We start from the raw sequence: 20,135 nt of genomic DNA, 5'->3' as shown, positions 1-20,135 counted from the left end.
GTATTATATTATTGATCCATAACTTGTGATCCACTATAACCCCAGGATCCTTTGCTGCAGTACTCCTTCCCAGGCAGTCATTTCCCAGTTGTATTCGTGCAGTTGATTATTCCTTCCTAAGTGTAGTACTTTGCATTTGTCCTTATTGAATTTCATCCTGTTTAATTCAGAACATTTCTCCAGTTTGTCAAGATCATTTTGAATTCTAACCCTGTCCTCCAAAGTGCTTGCGACCCCTCCCAGCTCAGTATCATCTGCATGATTTATAAGTTTACTTTCTCTGCTATTATCCAAATCATTTATGAATATATTGAATAGAACCAGACCCAGGACAGAACCCTGAGGGATCCTACTTGAGATGCCCTTCCAGCTCAATTGTGAACCATTGATAACTATTCTCCCTGTGCCCCCTCACAAATGCAGCCCCAAGGGGCTCCCTGGCAGCATGATTCAAAGGGAGAAATTGTGCCAGGAAGCCAAATGGACTACTGGGTCCAGAGATGGTGCAGAGACGCAGTGTCTTTTTGTGGATGGCCCTGATCACCTGAATATACCCAGGTGTGGGAGTGGGGCCCACAGCCTTTTCCATGAAGGAGCAAATGCTGCAACCTCACCTCCCCCAACCATAGGATAATTTGTTACAGTGGGAGGATCTTTGTGGAGGGATGCTCATAGAATTCAGGAGGGGTGATCTGGGCCCAAATGCCTACATACACAGTAGCTGCCTTTAGGTACAATGGTGAGAGTGTTTTCTTTGCTTGAAATAGTACCCTGTTCAAGCTGGCAAAGTAATGAAGTTGGTTGCAGAGGCAAAAGCAATTTCACAAGTTCATGGAAGGTGAAAGAACTGAACACACAATTACTTAACTTAGTGCACTTCTTGAGTGGTCCTGAACTTCCACTCAGCATGGGTGTTCTCAATAGCTTAATGGATTCTTGTCTGTCAGCTTGCTGAAGTATACAACTTTACCAGACATCTCAGCATAAAACAACTTTTCAATGGTCTCTCCACCACAACCATGTTCAAAAGGGTAAAACCTGCTCTGTATAATTTTAAGAGTTAGGAGAGACAGGCACTGAAATAATAATACCCCAAGTACTTAGATTTTGCAGATATTAAGCTATGATAATGTAACATTTCAGTGTTACTTTGATTAATGTGGCAGAAGACTTTTTTCAGATAACTCTGGTGTTCCATTTTATACCATTTTCCCCCTTTCTGATTTCTTTCTATCAGAAACAGCAGCCTAAAGAGTAGACTGAGTAGTACTATAGTGCCCCAGGCTGCTAGAGAACTGTGGGAGGAAAAAAACACTCTCTGATGGTTTATTCCTATCAATTCTTAAGAGAACAACAATGGTGCTCTTTTCAAGGGCTGTCATCTACCCTTCCTTTCTTGGGGCTAGGTTTGTGCAACCCTTAGGGAACAGTGACCCTGGGATGCTATCCAAACTCTCAGAACAATTAGATGCACACAGCACCTTCTACACAGATGCTCTGGAGTGCAGAGAAAGTGTAGTTATGCCAGGCAGAGCTCATTCACATTATTTAGTGCAGGGACTGTGGTATAGTGGATGCAAAAGGCAGCAATGCCTGTGGAGAGCTTTGCATGACAACAGCATAATCACGCACCCTGGCCAGTAGTCCTCACTCCAGTTGAGGGACTCACCATAGAAAGGTTTCAGAGTAGCAGCCGTGTTAGGCTGTATCCGCAAAAAGAACAGGAGTACTTGTGGCACCTTAGAGACTAACAAATTCATTTAAGCTTAAGCTTTCATGGGCTACAGCCTACTTCATCGGATGCATGTAGTGGAAAATACAGTAGGAAGATATATATATATATATATATACACACACACACACACACACACACACACAGAGAGAGAGAGAACATGAAACAATGGGTGTTACTATACACACTATAAGGAGAGTGATCAGTTAAGGTGAGCTTTTATCAGCAGGAGAGAAAAAGAACTGTTTGTAGTGGTAATGAAAATGGCTCAGTTCCAGCAATTGACAAGGAGATATGAGGAACTGTAAGGGGGGGGGGAATAAGCATGGGGAAATAGTTTTACTTTGTGTAATGGCCCATCCACTCCCCGTCTTTATTCAAGCCTAATTTAATGGTGTCCATTTTGCAAATTAATTCCAATTCAGCAGTCTCTCATTGGAGTCTGTTTCTGAAGTTTTTTTGTTGTAATATTGCAACTTTTAGGTCTGTAATCGAGTGACCAGGAAGGTTGAAGTGCTCTCCAACTGGTTTTTGAATATTATAATTCTTGACGTCTGATTTGTGTCCATTTATTCTTTTGTGTAGAGACTGTCCGGTTTGGCCAATGTACATGGCAGAGGGGCATTGCTAGCACGTGATGGCATATATCACATTGGTAGATGTGCAGGTGAACGAGCCTCTGATAGTGTGGCTGATGTGATTAGGTCCTATGATAGTATCCCCTGAATAGATATGTGGACAGAGTTGGCAATGGGCTTTGTTGCAAGGATAGGTTCCTGGGTTAGTGTTTTTGTTGTGTGGTGTGTGGTTGCTGGTGAGTATTTGCTTCAGGTTTGGGAGCTGTCTGTAAGCAAGGACAGGCCTGTTTCCCAAGATCTGTGAGAGTGATGGATCGTCCTTCAGGATAGGTTGTAGATCCTTGATGATGAGCTGGAGAGGTTTTAGTTGGGGGCTGAAGGTGATGGCTAGTGGCGTTCTGTTACTTTTTTTGTTGGGCCTGTCTTGTAGTAGGTGACTTCTGGGTACTCTTCTGGCTCTGTCAATCTGTTTTTTCACTTCAGCAGGTGGGTATTGTAGTTGTAAGGATGCTTGATAGAGATCTTGTAGGTGTTTGTCTCTGTCTGAGGGGTTGGAGAAAATGCGATTGTATCGTAGAGCTCATAGACTCATAGACTTTAAGGTCAGAAGGGACCATTATGATCATCTGGTCTGACCCCCTGCATGCTGCAGGCCGCAAGACCCTTCCCTGGACTCTACCGTTGAAGTCCCCAATCCTGTGTTTTAGTGACTTCAATTGGCTGAGACCCTCCTGCTAGTGATCCCTGCCCCATGCTGCGGAGGAAGGCGAAAAACCTCCAGAGGCTCAGCCAATCTACCCTGGAGGAAAATTCCTTCCCGACCCCAAATATGGCGATCAGTAATACCCCGAGCATATAGGCAAGAGTCTCTAGCCTGACCCTTGTTGGCCATTATGCTATTCATGTACCATTGCTTGGTTTTCCTTGGCTACTATGTTTTATCATTAAACCATTCCCTCCATAAACTTATCCAACTTAATCTTAAAACCAGACAGGTCCGTCGCCCCCACCGTTTCCCTCGGAAGGCCGTTCCAATATTTCACCCCTCTGACGGTCAGAAACCTTCGTCTAATTTCAAGCCTAAACTTCCCCCCGGCCAGTTTGTATCCATTCGTTCTCGTGTCCACATTAGTACTAAGCTGGAATAATTCCTCTCCCTCCCTTGTATTAACCCCTCTGATATATTTAAAGATAGCAATCATATCCCCCCTCAGCCTTCGCTTTGTCAGACTAAACAACCCAAACTCCTCTAATCTCTTTTCATACGACAGGTTTTCCATTCCTCTGATCATCTTAGTCGCCCTTCTCTGCACCCGTTCCAGTTTGAGTTCATCTTTTTTAAACATTGGAGACCAGAACTGCACACAGTACTCCAAATGAGGTCTCACCAGCGCCTTATACAACGGAAGCAGGACCTCCCTATCCCTACTAGATATACCTCGCATAATACATCCCAAGACCGCATTGGCTTTTTTCACCGCCACGTCACATTGTCGACTCATAGTCATCCTGCGGTCCACAAGGACCCCTAGGTCCTTCTCCTCTTCCGTTACTTCTAACCAATGCGTCCCCATCTTGTAACTAAAATTGTTATTATTCATCCCTAAGTGCATCACCTTACACTTTTTACTATTAAATTTCATCCTATTTCTGATACTCCAATTCACAAGCTCATTCAAGTCTCCCTGCAGAATATCCCTATCCTCCTCCGAGTTTGCAACTCCTCCCACCTTCGTATCATCCGCAAACTTTATCAGCCCACTCTTGCAATCGGTCCCGAGGTCAGTTATAAATAGATTAAATAAGATGGGTCTCAAAACCGAACCTTGAGGCACTCCACTAGTAACCTCCCTCCAACCCGACAATTCACCCTTTAATACGACCCGCTGCATTCTCCCCATTAACCAATTCCTTATCCACCTCTGGATTTTCATATCGATCCCCATGTTTTTCATTTTAACCAATAATTCCTCATGGGGTACTGTATCAAACGCATTACTGAAATCCAGGTATATTAGGTCCACCGCATTTCCCTTATCTAATAAGTCCGTTACTTTCTCAAAGAAAGAGATCAGATTCGTTTGGCACGATCTGCCCTTCGTAAAACCATGCTGTAATTTATCGCATTTGCCATTAACCTCAAGGTCCTCAACTAGTTTCTCTTTTAGAATCTTCTCCAGCACCTTGCACACTACTGATGTTAAACTAACAGGCCTATAGTTACCCGGGTCACTTTTTTTCCCTTTCTTGAAAATAGGAACCACATTGGCTATTCTCCAGTCTAACGGGACCACCCCCGAGTTTACAGATTCATTAAATATAGTCGCTAATGGGCCTGCTATTTCCCACGCCAATTCCTTCAATATTCTCGGATGAAGATCGTCCGGTCCACCCGACTTAGTCCCATTAAGGCGTTCTAGTTTTGTTTCTACCTCGGATGCGGTAATCCCCCATCCTGTATGCCCCTCTGTAACAGTGCTAGTATCCCTAATACCTTCATTGGCCTCATTAAACACTGATGCAAAATATTCATTGAGATATTGCGCCATGCCTAGATTATCTTTAATCTCCTCTCCGGCTATAGTCTTCAGTGGTCCCACTTCTTCTTTCTTTGCTTTCTTCCTATTTATATGGCTGTAAAACCTCTTACTATTGCTTTTAATTCCCCTCGCTAAGTCGAACTCTTCCCGGCCTTTGGCCTTTCTCACTCTATCTCTACATTCTCTGACTTCACTAAGGTAAGTTTCCTTACTGATCCCTCCCCTCTTCCACTCTTTGTACGCTTTCTGTTTTTTCCTAATCGCCCCTTTCAGCCGGTCGCTCATCCAGCTCGGTCTAAGTCTCTTGCTTAGTATTCTTTTTCCCTTTTTGGGGATACAGGCCTCTGACAGCTCTTGCATCTTTAACTTAAAGTAATCCCAGGCTTCTTCTGCCTTTAGGTCCCTTAATACGTTTGCCCAATCCACTTCCCTTACCAGTCCCCTTAATTTGTTAAAATTGGCCTTTTTAAAATTATAAACCCTAGTCTTTGACTTAATTCTGGTACTCCTTCCATTTAGTTTAAACCGAATTAGCTCATGATCACTGGAGCCCAAGTTGTCCCCCACTACCACTTCCTCAACAAGGTCCTCACTACTTAGCTGTAGACAATGGATCGAGTGGTGTGGTCTAGATGAAAGCTGGATGCATGTAGGTAAGTATAGCGGTCAGTAGGTTTCCAGTATAGGGTATAGAAGCCCTCTACACCAACATTCCACACAAAGATGGACTACAAGCCATCAGGAACAGTAGCCCCGATAATGCCACGGCAAACCTGGTGGCTGAATTTTGTAACTTTATCCTCACCCATAACTATTTCACATTTGGGAACAATGTGTACCTTCAAATCAGCGGCACTGCTATGGGTACCCACGTGGCCCCACAGTATGCCAACATTTTTAGGTCTGACTTAGAACAACACTTCCTCAGCTCTCGTCCCCTAACGCCCCTACTCTACTTGCACTACATTGATGACATCTTCATCATCTGGACCCATGGAAAAGAAGCTCTTGAGGAATTCCATCATGATTTCAACAATTTCCACCTCACCATCAACCTCAGCCTGAACCAGTCCACACAAGAGATTCACTTCCTAGACACTACAGTACTAATAAACGATGGCCACATAAACACCACCCTACCCTGACTCTCACAAGTAGGCATAGCACCAGGCTGTGGTCAGTAAAATGCTTAAATAGTTCAATAAGCAGCTCCTGCAATTTCCCCCCTCTTAGCCTGTAGCATTGCTAATGCTAATGCCAAAACAAATAAACTGCCACCCACTGGCTTGCAGTAGGTGCACACATGCACTGAGACTAACATGGCTGATCACAGTAAGGCAGCTGGTGTGAAGCAGTCACCTGTTGTAGTCACTCCGAGGTGCAGTTTCGGGTGCACACTGCTGGGGCTGCACTAGCCCTTTGAGATGCAGAGACCCCCTTTGAAAATTATCTGGTGGATAAGTTTCCACAGGCACACTCCTATTATCCCCTTCTGGCAGGTGCAACCCACTAGTGTCTGAGTTGCCGGTTATTACTAGTGGAAGTGGCTGATTTAGCACTTTTTGAAAATTCACATACCCGTAGGGTGCACGCTTGGTTTCAGATCTGGGCACACCAGTGTGACACTCTATACCTCGGGGGAGTGTCCTGTAACCCCCATATTCCTCATTTATATCTAATTGTGACCTCACATATAAAGCATGCCATGTAAGGTATCAGGGGGAAGGTTATGATCTGCTGAAAATCACTGTTTTATCTAAATATGTATATAATCAGTGCATGGGAAGTTATGAGATTGTGTTGTATGGTTGTCAGTAAAACATGCAGTAAGTTGGGGAATCAACCAGATAATAGCTCCACAAAGACAACAGCAAAGAAAGTAACCAACGCCTGGGCAGGTATCAAACAACCATCAACAGCCACTGTCCAGCAAGGGAGCTACAATTCAATGACTCAACTGCATAAGACCACACCAGGGGCATTGCTCAACCTTGCCTGGGGACTCAGCAATGTCCAGCAGACATGCCTGGACTTGTGTTCTCCAAGTACATGGACTAAGGTAGGGGTTGGCAACCTTTCAGAAGTGGTGTGCCAACTCTTCATTTATTCACGCTAATTTAAGGTTTCGCGTGCGGTAACACATTTTAACGTTTTTAGAAGGTCTCTTTCTATAAGTCTATAATATATAACGAAACTATTGTTGTATGTAAAGTAAATAAGTTTTTTAAAATGGTTTAAGAAGCTTCATTTAAAATTAAATTAAAATGCAGAGCCCCCCGGACCGGTGGCCAGGACCCGGGCAGTGTGAGTGCCACTGAAAATCATCTTGCGTGCCGAAGGCGGCATAGGTTGCCTACCCCTGGACTAAAGGTATAAAACAGAACACCGGGGCCCAATGCTTTGCTTTTTCTCCTACCCCACTCCTTTGCTACAAGTAACAAGGACACTCAGAAGACTGAAGACTCCAACGGAGGAGACTGGCCCAGGTTTCAAGGGTGAAACCTGTTGTGACAGGTTCTTCCCCCCTTCGGGGTGCCACCTGGAACTGGGGTATCACTGAGCCACCTGACCCATCAGCCTGGGTTCCCTTAACACTGTACTATTATACAGCCTGTCAAGCCCTTCCCCAGGCTTCAGACTGCAATTTACCAGTACACATACACATAGCGACACACCCAGCTGCAACTATACACACAGATGCTGAGATCAGCTCTGCATGGGAAGGCTCAGCTAAGGAACGGCCCAGTTATTCAAGTGCACCCCCACTCTGGAGTGTAAACCCCAAATTATACCATCTTGCACTGCACAGAGAACTGTACAGCATAAGCTCAAAAAATTCACCCTCTCCCTCAATGTGGAGAGAATATACACAGCTTTTTGCCCCTAGTTAGATTTCCAGACACACTGGTTTTAGACAAAACAAATGCAAGTTTATTAACTACAAAGATAGATTTCAAGGGATTATAAGGGATAGCAAACAGATCAAGGCAGATTACATAGCAAATAAAACAAATACGCAATCTAAGCTCAATATACTAAAGAAACTGGTTATAAGTAGCAAATTCTCACCCTAAATGTTGTTTTAGGCAGACTGCAAAGAGTCTTGAAGGCAAGCTGCATTTGCTTTCAGCTTAAAATTCCAGATATATCTTTCACAGACAACCCAGATACCTTTTAGCCTGGGCTTGGCCCTTCTCCCCAGTCCAGTCTTTTTGTTCTCAGGTGTTTCCAGCAGTCCTCTTTCTTGGGTGGGGAGTCAATGAAGAACAAAACATAATGATATCACTCCTCTGCTTTAAATAGTTTTTGCATATGGTGGGAATCCTTTGTCTCCCAGTTTGATCCCCACCCCCAGTCAGTGGAAAAACACTAGTATTATCATGGAGTCCAGTACCAGGTGACCTGGTCACATATCCCTGCAGCCATAACTCAGAGGCTGTTTGCACCATCCGCAGGAAGGCTTCTGGTGGGTGATTAGCATCTTCTAAGACCTATTGTTCTCTCCAATGGCCCTTCCCAGCAAGCCATCTAGAGTGATTGCATTCTGTCTAGTGGGCATTCCCCAGGTGTAAACACATTTATAATAGATGCATAGACAATATTCCTAACTTCAGATACAAAAATGATACATGCATACAAATAGGATAATCATATTCAGTAAATCATAACCTTTTCAGTGATACCTCACATGACCTATCTTGTATAAAATACATCATACATAGGCCATAATCATATCATAATATCTCTATGAAGAATATTGGGGCTGTGGTCAGATGTTGGTTGTGTGTGTGTTCATTCAGTGTGCTGTCCCAGCTCTGCATAGATAGCAGAGATAGCAGACCTCAATTAAACTGCCCAATAAATCCACAGTCTCGGTTTTCAGTGAAGACACGTGGCCTGGTTTACTATCGATGAAGCATGGTAATAGCACCTGGCAAACTCTACGAGGATACTAAGACATGTATGCTCGTGACAATGGATGCAGCTCAGTCTGTGGTGGGACTTTCCACCGCTCCCTAGACTGGCCAAAGATACTCCCTCTGAGATACATCTTTATACCCGGATACAAACAAATTAGTGCTACCCCTGACATCGCTAGTTATCACCCATCATCTTGTACATGTTGGTTCAATCAAAACAGCTCTGTTACATACTGTCATCCTGAGCGTATCTTTTAGGAGGGGGTCAGTGTGTTCCAGTTATCCTTGGGAAATGTTGTTGTACCATCCTTGATATTGGGATGTTCTGGTACCACTTGATATCAGGGTGTGTTTGCGTGAGCACTCTGACTAGCACTTCTTAGGAATGTGTATTTCTGCAATATCAGTCCTGTTCTTGCCAAATTCTGTGAGCAGGTCCTCCCTCATACCAGGCCTCTAATACAAGGGTTTATGTCTCAGGCTCTCTTCCTACTATGGGGTGTAGTGTCACACCTGTGTACTATGAACTGCAATATCCAGTGGGGTGAGAAAACTGCTTAATCTAGAACAGGAGTGGGCAAACTTTTTGGCCTGAGGACCGCACTGGGTTTCCAAAATTGTATGGAGGGCCGGTTAGCGGAGGCTGCGCCTCTCCAAACAGCCAGGTGTGGCCTGGCCCCACCCCCTATCTGACCCCCCCCAGCTTCTCCCCCCACAACGGTGCCCCCGGGATTCCTGCCCCATCCAACCCTCCATTCCCTGTCCCCTGACCGCCCCCAGAACCCCTGCCCCTGACTTCCCTCTGCCACCCCATCCAACCCCACCTCTCCTTCCTGACTGCCCCCCCGGGACCCCTGCCCTCATTCAACTCCCCTGTTCCCTGTCCTCTGACCGCCCCAACCCCTATCCACACCCCTGCCCCCGACCACCACCCCAAAATTCCCTGCCCCCCCTACCTGGAGCACCAGTGGCTGGCGGTGCTATAGCCGCGCTGCCCAGCTGGAGCCAGTTACACCACCGCACAGCACAGAGCACCGGATCAGGCCGGGCTCTGCAGCTGCGCTGCCCCAGGAGCTCACAGCTCCACTGCCCAGAGCATTGCACCAGCGGCGGAGGGGGAACAGCAGGGGAGGGGCTGGGGGCTAGCCTCCTGGGGCAGGAGCTCAGGGGCTAGGCAGGAGGTTCCTGCAGGCTGGAGGTGGCCTGCGGGCCGTAGTTTGCCCACCTCTGATCTAGAAGTTGCCCAGTCTAATAGGGTTGAGAATCTAGACTGTGTGCTTATAATTTTCTTTTCTTTTGGTAACCACTCTGACTTTTTGACTATCACTTATAATCGCTTAAAATCTATCTTTTGTAATCAGTAAACTTGTTTTACTGTTTATCTTTACCAGTGAGTTTGGCTGAAGTGCCTGGTAAATCTGCTCAGGTTTACAAAGGCTAGTCCTACGTCCACTTTCCATTGATGAAATGGTGAACCAATTAAATTTGCACTGCTAGTCTTGAGCAGTGCAAGACAGTATATTCCTGAGGTACAGTGCTGGGAGGTGGGGGGATTTGGCTGGTGCCTTTCTCTGTGTGATTCATGAGTGGCTCTGGGAGCATTCATGCAATCTAGCTGGGTGTGGGGCTTCACATGCAGTTGTGCTGAGTGATAGCACCTGGAAGCTTTGTGAGAGACCGCCCAGGCTGGAGAGTTAAGGGCACAGCTGTCCCACAGTTCCAGGCTGCACCCCAGGCTCCTGTCACACCAGATGCCTCCAATCTCTCAGAAGATCCCAGTTTCATGCCAGTGAAATTGGTATCATGCTATGGACATGCGTTTGCTAACAAGACAAACACGTGCATTGTTACTCACAGTCCAAAAATAATAAATGCAGATATTTACAGAGAAGCAGAAACACTGAGACCTTCATCTGGCAAATCAATAATCCAAATAAAATTGTGACCCTAATGTCTGAGAGGAAAATAGAAAATTGCCACATACATACACTAGCATAATAAGCAAATGTTAATTGATGTATTTTGATTGTGATAGTTCCTGGGAGATTTGCAATGAGCAAGGCTTTACTGTACGGGCAATTCCACAGCATATGCTGGAACATCTAGGAAGAGTCATCATTTCTAAGTACTTTCTACCATCTGCTAGAAAAACTGAAATATTGAAAGGTTTTTTCCTCCACTTTCTCTCTGACTCTTCATATATACAACTGACTTCATTCTTGCCATTTATGACCCATTAATATTTTGTGTAGTTCTCTTTTAAAAGAGTTGGTCTTTTATATATTTTATGCTACTGAATTATATTATAGTAATGGGTACAGAAAGAACAAAAGATATATAACTTTCCAGACAGAGAGCCAGCCTCATGGATTCATTGATTTACACCCACGTTTTGTGCTATAGTTCAAGGATAGAAATTGCTGTTTACTAAAACAGATGTCAGTCATTTAAAGTTTCCTCCTAAAGTCAGAGGCCTCCAGCTTTAGCTGTGCCTATAGCTACTGGGTGCAACTTTGGGCAGGGCATTTGTGGGTTCCCTCCTCACTAGCTTACATCGCTCTCCAGCAACTCCCTTTGGTCATTACAAAGTCCAGCATTGATGGGTTCTAAGGTGAGTTAAGTCTAGGTTTCCCATGCCAGAAGAGGGTTGTTGTAACTATATTGGGCCTTTCAGAAGGGAGACAGACTTTGGTAAGGGCTCCATGAAGGACTTGGAAAAACTACCAATGTGAACAAAAATATTTGTTTTGGTTTTAAAAACAGCAGATTACCACTTATCTTGTCATGTAGAAATCACCTTCAGGGAAAGGGTGAGTCACTGGCAGAGAGACTAATGTAATATGTTGACCCTAAAGCAAGAGGTTGCATATTAGTTCCTCTGTGAACATGGGGGAAAATCTACAGTGGCTCTGTTTGCCACAGGGTTGAATCCAGAGACTTCCTTAATTTTTTCCATATACCCAAAAGAAATAAAAGGTGTGACTGACAGTGAAACATTCTCTATTCACTGGGAAAGCAAGCTCCTGTGTAGTTGTTCCATGTTCACAGTTCTTCTACTGAGGGGAGACAAGGGTTCATAAAGTGTCAAAAAAATGAAGTGCTATAGTATTTTTCCCATTTCTGTGTTAAAGAACAGCCAAAACAATTTTAATTACATTTGTACACAGACAAATTTGATGGGAAATTGTATGCTGAGTCTGTGCATAGAATGAATATTTACAACGCAGTTATAAATGCTTGGGGAAAATAAAAACAAAACCAGGATTTATAATGGAAATGCTGTCACTACATAGTTATGGCTGTGTCACTAGCAGAAGCTGCTATAAAAAAATTAAAAGGTTTAGGAACTGAAGTAAAATGAAGTAACAAGTTGTACAGTTACTAACTCTTAATTGTTTAAATGTACCTACATAATGACATTAATAAATGTTACCCAAAAATCAGACTTCAGTAATGCTAAGAAGTATGATGGAATGAAGAAAGCTTTTTTTGTATCAATGTCAATCTGTTTACCATTAAAAGGCTTGAGAGGCATATAAAATGAAGTCTGACTGGTAAAGGGCTGCACATAACATTCAGTAAATAGTTTGTCATTGGTATTTTAAAACAGAATAGACAGGATGCAACATCCTATTTACTTTCAAGAACGAGCAATTATATTATGAACATAAAAAAGTGACTGATTATAACATTGTGTGACATTTTGAAGCTAACAGCTTCAATGGTTATAACCATAAGATTCTGACGAAGAAAAATATGCCTTATGGGCATCTCTAAGTTAAAACATCCTCAGAGAAGAAAAGTAATTAAAACAGTCAAGGACCTCACCAAAACAAGATAAAATGAACAGAAACATGATTCTAGTGGGTTTTGGTTTTTACTATTAAAATATAAAAAACTAAGAAGAAAAAAAAATTGTCATTCCCCTCCCAAAAACTGTCAAATTTGTATGCAGTATTTTTGTAGCTATGTCAGTCCCATAACATTAGAGAGACAAGGAGAGTGAGGTAATACCTTTTATTGGACCAACTTCTGTTGGCAAGAGAAACAAGCTGGGCCAATAAAAGATATTACCTTACCCACCCTGTTTCTGTTCAGAGTTTCTAATTTACCTCTTGTATAGCTAATATCCTTCTGGATTGAGGGATAGTTTCAGACATTCAATCAAAACAGTGATATATATCAGCACAGTAGTATATTGCCACACAATGTCCAATTTAAATGGGAGGGACAAAGTTCAAAGTTTCTGAAATTGAGCACACATATTTTTCATGTGTCTCTATCTGCATATATAAAACTAAATTAGCAATAATTGGAAATGAACATTTTACATGTGTATGTCATGCACTCAAATTCTGTTTTACTTTGTGTGCACAAAACTGCCTGTTTTCATGCTCTCGGGTGGGCATGCAAAACTGTACATGCAGTTTGAGGCCATACTTCAAACCATGTCCCTAAAAGTTTACAGAATGCCTGTTTGTAAGATTGGAGAGTTATTGAAAATGCCTTCACAAGGCTCTGTAAAAGATATAGAAAGGTGAGATTTAAACTGGTATAAAAAGTATTAGCTTATTAAAACTGAGAAGTGCCTATTCATGTTTCCAAAGAGGAAAAAAATGCAAATATTCTTATTTTCATCATTTTGTTCTATAAATGTAAGCAAATAATCTATAGTATACCTTTTATTTCCCTTACCTCACCCATATACTGACTCAAAGGAGAAGCACTGAATCAAAGTGAGCCATGGAAAACAGAAAAACACTACATGCCTTATTTATAATTCTCTCTGTAGATAGATTATATCCCGATCATTTTTGCTATTACTTTGTTTCTAGTAGTTTATTGTGGTAGGTTTAATTTTGTTTTTCTTTTCATTCAACAGGCTGAGGCAAATGGTCCAGCAAATCCTTTTATTAGTTCAAGTGCAAATGCTCCATCATCTCCCAGGACCTTAACCTCCTGCCAGTATGTGGGCTGGAGAGTTGCCAGTGTACTCTCCCAGGTCTACTTACCACCCATTGGTCCCAACATCCCTCTGCCAAGCAAACCTAAACACAAGCTATCTCCTATGCCGTATCAGCACTCAGAGCAATGTGAGGTGGAGAAAAAAACTGCATGTTCTTCTCTGAGGTATTTGTTTCCTACATATAAACCTCTGTCCCTTCCTCCCCTTCACACACTCCATTTATTTTTCTGTTTTATAAGGGAGATATATAGTTCCCATTCTCTAATCCCCTGAATTCAGCATCTGAAAAGGTTCAGCAAAATATATTTGGAGTAAAATTAGTCTGGATCATGTCTAATTTTTATGTTGAAAGGCTTGTGTGCTTTGCATTGGAGATGCTTGGCTGTATGTCATCTCAGCCTCGTGCATTATCAAGTTTAAGAATAAGGGCTTTTAAAAAAGGAAACATTTTGCACACCTAAGTCATACATTAAAGAATTTCTGAATTTATTTTAAGAACATGAGAATAGCCATACTGCGTCAGACCAAAGGTCCATCTAGCCAAGTGTCCTGTCTTCCCACAGTGGCCAATACCAGGTGCCCCAGAGGGAATGAACAGAACAGGTAATCAAGTGATCCATCCTGTCACCCATTCTGGCAAACAGAGGCTAAGAACACCATCCCTGTCCATCCTCGCTAATAGCCATTGATGGACCTATCCTCCATGAACTTATCTAGTTCTTTTTTGATCCCTGTTATAGTCATGGCCTTCATAACATTGTCTGGTAAGGAGTTCCACAGGTGGAAGTATTTCTTCACAAAATGCAGTCAATTTGTTTGTTTTAAACCTGCTGCCTATTAATTTCATTTGGTGACCCCTAGCTCTTGTATTATTAGGACGAGTAATTAACACTTCCTTATTTACTTTCTCCACATCAGTCATGATTTTATAGACTTCAATCGTATCCCCCCTTACTCATGTCTTTTCCAAGTTGAAAAGTCCCAGTCTTATTAACTTCTCCTCATACGGAAGCCGTTCCATACCCCTAATCATTTTTGTTGCCCTTTTTCTGTACCTTTTCCAATTCCCATATATCTTTTTTGAGATGGGGCAACCACATCTGGATGCAGTATTCAAGATGTGGGGGTACCATGGATTTATATAGAGGCAATATGATATTTTCTATCTTATCTATCCCCTTCTTAATGATTCCCAATATTGGGTTTTTTGACTGTCGCTGCACATTGAATGGATGGTTTCAGAGAATTATTCCCAATGACTCCAAGATCTCTTTCTTGAGTGGTAACAGCTAATTTAGACCCCATCATTTTATATATATATATAGAGAGAGAGAGAGAGAGAGAGAGAGAGAGGATTACATTTTACTATGTGCATTACTGTGCATTTATCAACATTGAATTTCATCTGCCATTTTGTTGCCCAGAGCTCCTTTTGTAGCTTTTCGCAGTCTGCCTGGGACTTAACTATCTGGAGTAATTTTTTTATCATCTGCAAATGTTGCCACCTCACTGTTTAACCCTTTTTTCCAGATCATTTATGAATATGTTGAATAGGACTGGTCCCAGTACAGATCCCTGGGGGATACCACTATTTATCTCCCTTCATTCTGAAAACTGACTATTTATTCCTACCCTTTGTGTCCTATCTTTTAACCAGTTACCAATCCATGAGAGGACCTTCCCTCTTATCCCACAACAGCTTACTTTGCTTAAGAATCTTTGGTGAGGGACCTTGTCAAAGGCTTTCTGAAAATCTAATACTGTATATTCACTGGATCCTCCTTGTCCACATGCTTGTTGACCCCCCTCAAAGAATTCTAGGAGACTTGTGAGGCATGATTTCCCTTTACAAAAAATATGTTGACTTTCCCCCAACAAATTATGTTCATCTATGTGTCTGACAAGTTTGTTCTTTACTATAGTTTCAACCAGTTTTCCCGGTACTGAAGTCAGGTTTACTGGCCTGTAATTGCCAGGATCACCTCTGGAGCCCTTTTTAAAAATTGGCGTCACATTAGCTATCTTCCAGTCATTTGGTACAGAAGCTGATTTAAATGATAGGTTACAGATGACAGTTAGTAGTTCTGCCATTTCACATTTGAGTTCCTTCAGAACTCTTGGGTAAATGCCATCTCATCCTGGTGACTTATTACTGTTTAGTTTATCAGTTTGTTCCAAAACCTCCTCTAATGATACTCAATTTGGGACAGTTCCTCAGATTTGTCACCTAAAAAGAATGGCTCAGGTTTGGGAATCTCCCTCACATCCTCAGCAGTGAAGACCGATATAAAGAATTTATTTAGTTTCTCTGGAACAGTCTTATCATCCTTGAGTGGTCCTTTAGCATCTTGATCATTCAGTGGCCCCACTGGTTGTTTAGCAGTCCTCTTGCTTCTAATGTACTTAAAACATTTTTTTGCTATTACTTTTTGAGGGACAAAGTTCCTTTTGAATTAGATGATATAGCAACCCAGTTTTCAGGAAGTTATCCAATAATCAAAGTAAAACAAGATCATTCAGGACTGTACACTGATTTAAATGAACTCTTTTTGGCCCAATCCTGTCATCCTGCCACATATTTTGAAAGTAACGCCAAGGATCTCAGTTATATTAGTAAATATGTATTTTATTCCAGGAGGAAATGAAATGTCCAGCCACAAATTTAAAAGATTCAGTGCATGGGCAAAATTCCAATATTTTACTACTAATCCTGGTACAAAAAGAGAGTTACAAAAATTAACATCAAATGTCTCAGTTGTATATATGGTAGTGCATCTGAAAGGACAGCAGGGCCCCTAAAGACTTCAGTTAAGCCTTGTATGCATATGGCTTTTTTGGTCTTGCATGCAGTTTGGTTCTTAATTCCTCTCCTGCCCCCAGAAAATGTGATTCTCAGTGCACATGTACAGTGCATAAATAGGTATGAAATTACCAGATCTGTGCACAATTTCATGCATAAATGGCAAAGCGGGAGTGAGGGGGAGGGAGAGAACAAACCATGTTTAGAGGTTAGTTTGAAGATTTGACCCAATATCATCATATATATGATATATATCATAATTTTCTTTACTTGTTTGTGCTGTACAGATTTTTTTCTGTGCCATACTCCATTTCTCATTTTATCTTTGAATTGCTATAGTGTGTTAGGTTAGTTAATATTTGTATACCCCCTGAAGGTGAAAGGCATTATATAATTGCTATTATGTAATTAAGAAGTCACTTTCACTTAGAACAACTTAGTGTTAAAATAGAAAGCATGTCCAAGGTCAGCATGAAACATCACTTTCTAACTCGAAGGAATTAAATATCTATACAACTTCACTTCAGACTAGCATAGTAAAGGTCATAGTCTAATGTGACTAAAGGATATTTAAAAAAAAAAAAAGTTCTTTCAGCTACAAATAATCCTGACAAGCTAGGCTTTTTGAAGGATGGTACATTCTTAGAAACCAACGCATAGCAATGGTGAAAATATCCTCAGATGAGACAGCTACATATAAACATGCAAGAGCTTCTGGCAATAAATAAAGCATGACTTTTTCCACAGGTATCAAAGGCAAAATGTGTCAGATGTGAATTGAAGTATGACTACTGTCTGTTGCCTAAAGAAGGAGGAATATAATCCAGAAATTCTTGATACTAGTTTTTAAGTCATGCACTGCTGATTCAAGATCCAGAAAATAATTCATAACGATTACAGTAATTCAGGTTCTGAAAGCAATATGTAGCCTGGTAGGCTCACTGAACAGAGACAAGTTTGTGAAAATGGATTTTCAGACCCTCATGACCTAGATTTGCAGTGTTCTGGGAGCCAATAATATCCCTAGTAAAAGTGCTTGAACCTTCTCTTCGAAGCCTAAAACTGTGTGATGCTCAACATGTGCAAGTTAAATTAGGCCTCTGTCAACTTTTGCCTACAGCCCTCTTCAACGATCTGCTCATTTTGGCTGGCACCCTCAGCCACCTCCCTTCTCAACTCAAACAAATGGGCCTCAGAGCTGCTCTAAGTTGTGCCTGTCTGCAACATCCCTCCCACCCTTTCAGGCACTCAGGGATCACTGGAGCACAGTGATGCTCTCGCTATGCCCCTTTTCTCCCAGACGTGCTCTGACATATCCCCTCCATCTGGCACCAGGCCATGGGGTGGCCACTTGGGGATTCTCCTAGTGTAAGGGCAGTATCCGTGTAGCCAGTGATGCTGCAGCGATGTAAAGGAGCTGGGAGGGAGAGTCAGGGGCAAGAGAAGCCAATGGAGCCATGCCAGTTTACACCAGCTGAAGATCTGGGCCAATATTCTTACTGTAATAGGAACACCATGTCCAACTCAATACAACCAACCGATTTAAAAATATTCTTTTCAGCTGCTTCAAAATATCATGCCTGGGAGAACCCAAGGGAAAGGAAATTACTGATATGAAATGAGATGGGATTGCAGCACCTTCATGGCCTGTGACCTGCCTCTCAGTGAAGTGAAAGGCAGGTTAATTACTGATTTAAAAACAAACCAACCAACACCCACACTGAGTCATGCCACAGCCTAAGTACAGCATCAGGGCTCTGACAAAAAGAGAGTGATAAACTATGATGTATCTCACATACTGCAAAATGCTAGAAACCTAATTGCCGAGACATGTCATACTTGATTTTCCATTGTATCTGAGAACCAGTTGGAACTCTTTGATCGTCAGTCATCCAGCCCTGGTGTAAGAAAGCAGCAGTTTAACTATTCTACCACACCTCCACTTCCTTGCCATCCTGGCTCTTCCCCACACCAATAAACTGCTTCCCTCTCCTTACACTGGAGCCACATCCACCAGCCTCCCACCAGTGCGGAGTTCCTCTGTGAAGAAAGAAATCTCCATTAGCTATCTCTGGCCACTTTGCCCTGCTTACACAGTGACATTAGCAGACCAGAGGAAGCAGGCCCGTAGTTATTTCCGTTCTCATACCTACCCAATATCTACTCTATCTAGAAAGAAGGGTGAATGTATATTGTCAATCCTGGTTATGCATCAGAGTGTTCATCTAGACTTTGCCGATGTGGTTTGCAGTCTTCTTAATCATTCTGGGTCTTTCACTACTTTTAGATTCTCAGGTGACAGCTGAGCAATGTAAGTGCACTTTTCATCTATGGTTATCCTTGTGTGCGTCTGTTCCTCTTCAACAAGACCTCCTCACAGAGGTCTATGACTTTGTAACATCAAGGCCAGAGTACTACCATACACTCTGCTTAGAGCTACCCTTGAAAAGGACTCAAACTCATACAGCTACTCCCCTGAAGTGTAACAAACATTTGAGGGCATAATACTAGCCCTCAGTGATCTGTGCTAGATATTAGTAGCAGGTGGTGGTGTCAGTTAAAACCAAAGTGATCTGTAATCCAGCTATCTGAGAGACCATCTCTTCACCAATATCCCGCTTTGGGAGTAAGGATCTGCCAGATCACTCTCACAGCCAGTTCCAGTCAGAGCATTCTGAAGGACCTACTCAGGCTGGCAGTCTATCTGAACCTGCTTGGCAAGTATCAGGGAACAGCACAAGCTCTTTTTTTAGCCAGGCTTTTCATTGAACTTTATAATAAGGAATGTGGTTTATAAACAAGCAGGTGTGCTGTTAGCCTGTTGATTGGTTATTGAGTGCTTTTACTGATGTATAGCACCTAGTTGCTTTAGAGACAGGTGACACTATATATTTCTAAACAAATAAATAAGTATGTTGAGTAGCTGCTTTGAGCCTTTAGTTCCAGTCAAAGGTTATTTATTGCATAAACTCTTCTCAGTTACCATGCTGGCCTGTGTTAGGTGTGATAAGAAAACTCATTCAAAATTTAACAGCCAAAGAGAGGCACATGGAAGTCAAAAAGGAGCAGCTAGAGGCCCATAGTTATAGTTTAAATACAGCTTTTATTTGCTAAAGCTTAAATACAGAAACACTAGAGCCAGATGTATGTGCATCCCTCCTCTGCCCCCGCCCCCACCAGTCAGTACAAGTTTTGCTGACCTGATAATGTGGAGAAATGTGTGCATTTTTATTTTTTATGGTTATTTGTTTTTCCAAACAAAGGAAAAAATCATGCCAGCAGTGGATACTAATTTTGACAGACTGCCTCACTGTGTTAGCATCTGAAAAACAGTATTAAAAAGGGTCAGATGAAAAAGGTTTAGGGCAAACACTTTTCCTTTCTGGCCAGGCAATAAACAAATTAGTTCTCTTTTCTAGCTATTGCTACAGTGTCTTCCTTCAGGGGAAGGGATAGTTCAGTGGTTTGAGCATTGGCCTGCTAAACCCAGGGGGTTGTGAGTTCAATCCTTGAGGGGGCCACTTAGGGATCTGGGGCAAAATCAGTACTTGGTCCTGCTAGTGAAGGCAGGGGGCTGGACTCGATGACCTTTCAAGGTC

General features: G+C 42.4%; 1 protein-coding gene across 1 annotated transcript in view; it reads left to right on the top strand.

The window, feature by feature from the left end:
* The window catches only part of TMEM232 (transmembrane protein 232), a 133,250-nt gene that overhangs the window by 84,218 nt on the left and 28,897 nt on the right, over window positions 1-20,135 (top strand). The window contains exon 12 of the mRNA XM_034774871.1: window positions 13,653-13,900. Within this exon, the coding sequence (XP_034630762.1) occupies window positions 13,653-13,900 (248 nt within the window). The remainder of the gene's footprint in view (window positions 1-13,652; window positions 13,901-20,135) is intronic.

This window comes from Trachemys scripta, chromosome 6 (genome assembly GCF_013100865.1).
Source record: "Trachemys scripta elegans isolate TJP31775 chromosome 6, CAS_Tse_1.0, whole genome shotgun sequence".
Taxonomy (NCBI): Eukaryota; Metazoa; Chordata; order Testudines; family Emydidae; genus Trachemys; species Trachemys scripta.
This window is presented reverse-complemented; position numbering and strand designations above follow the sequence as displayed.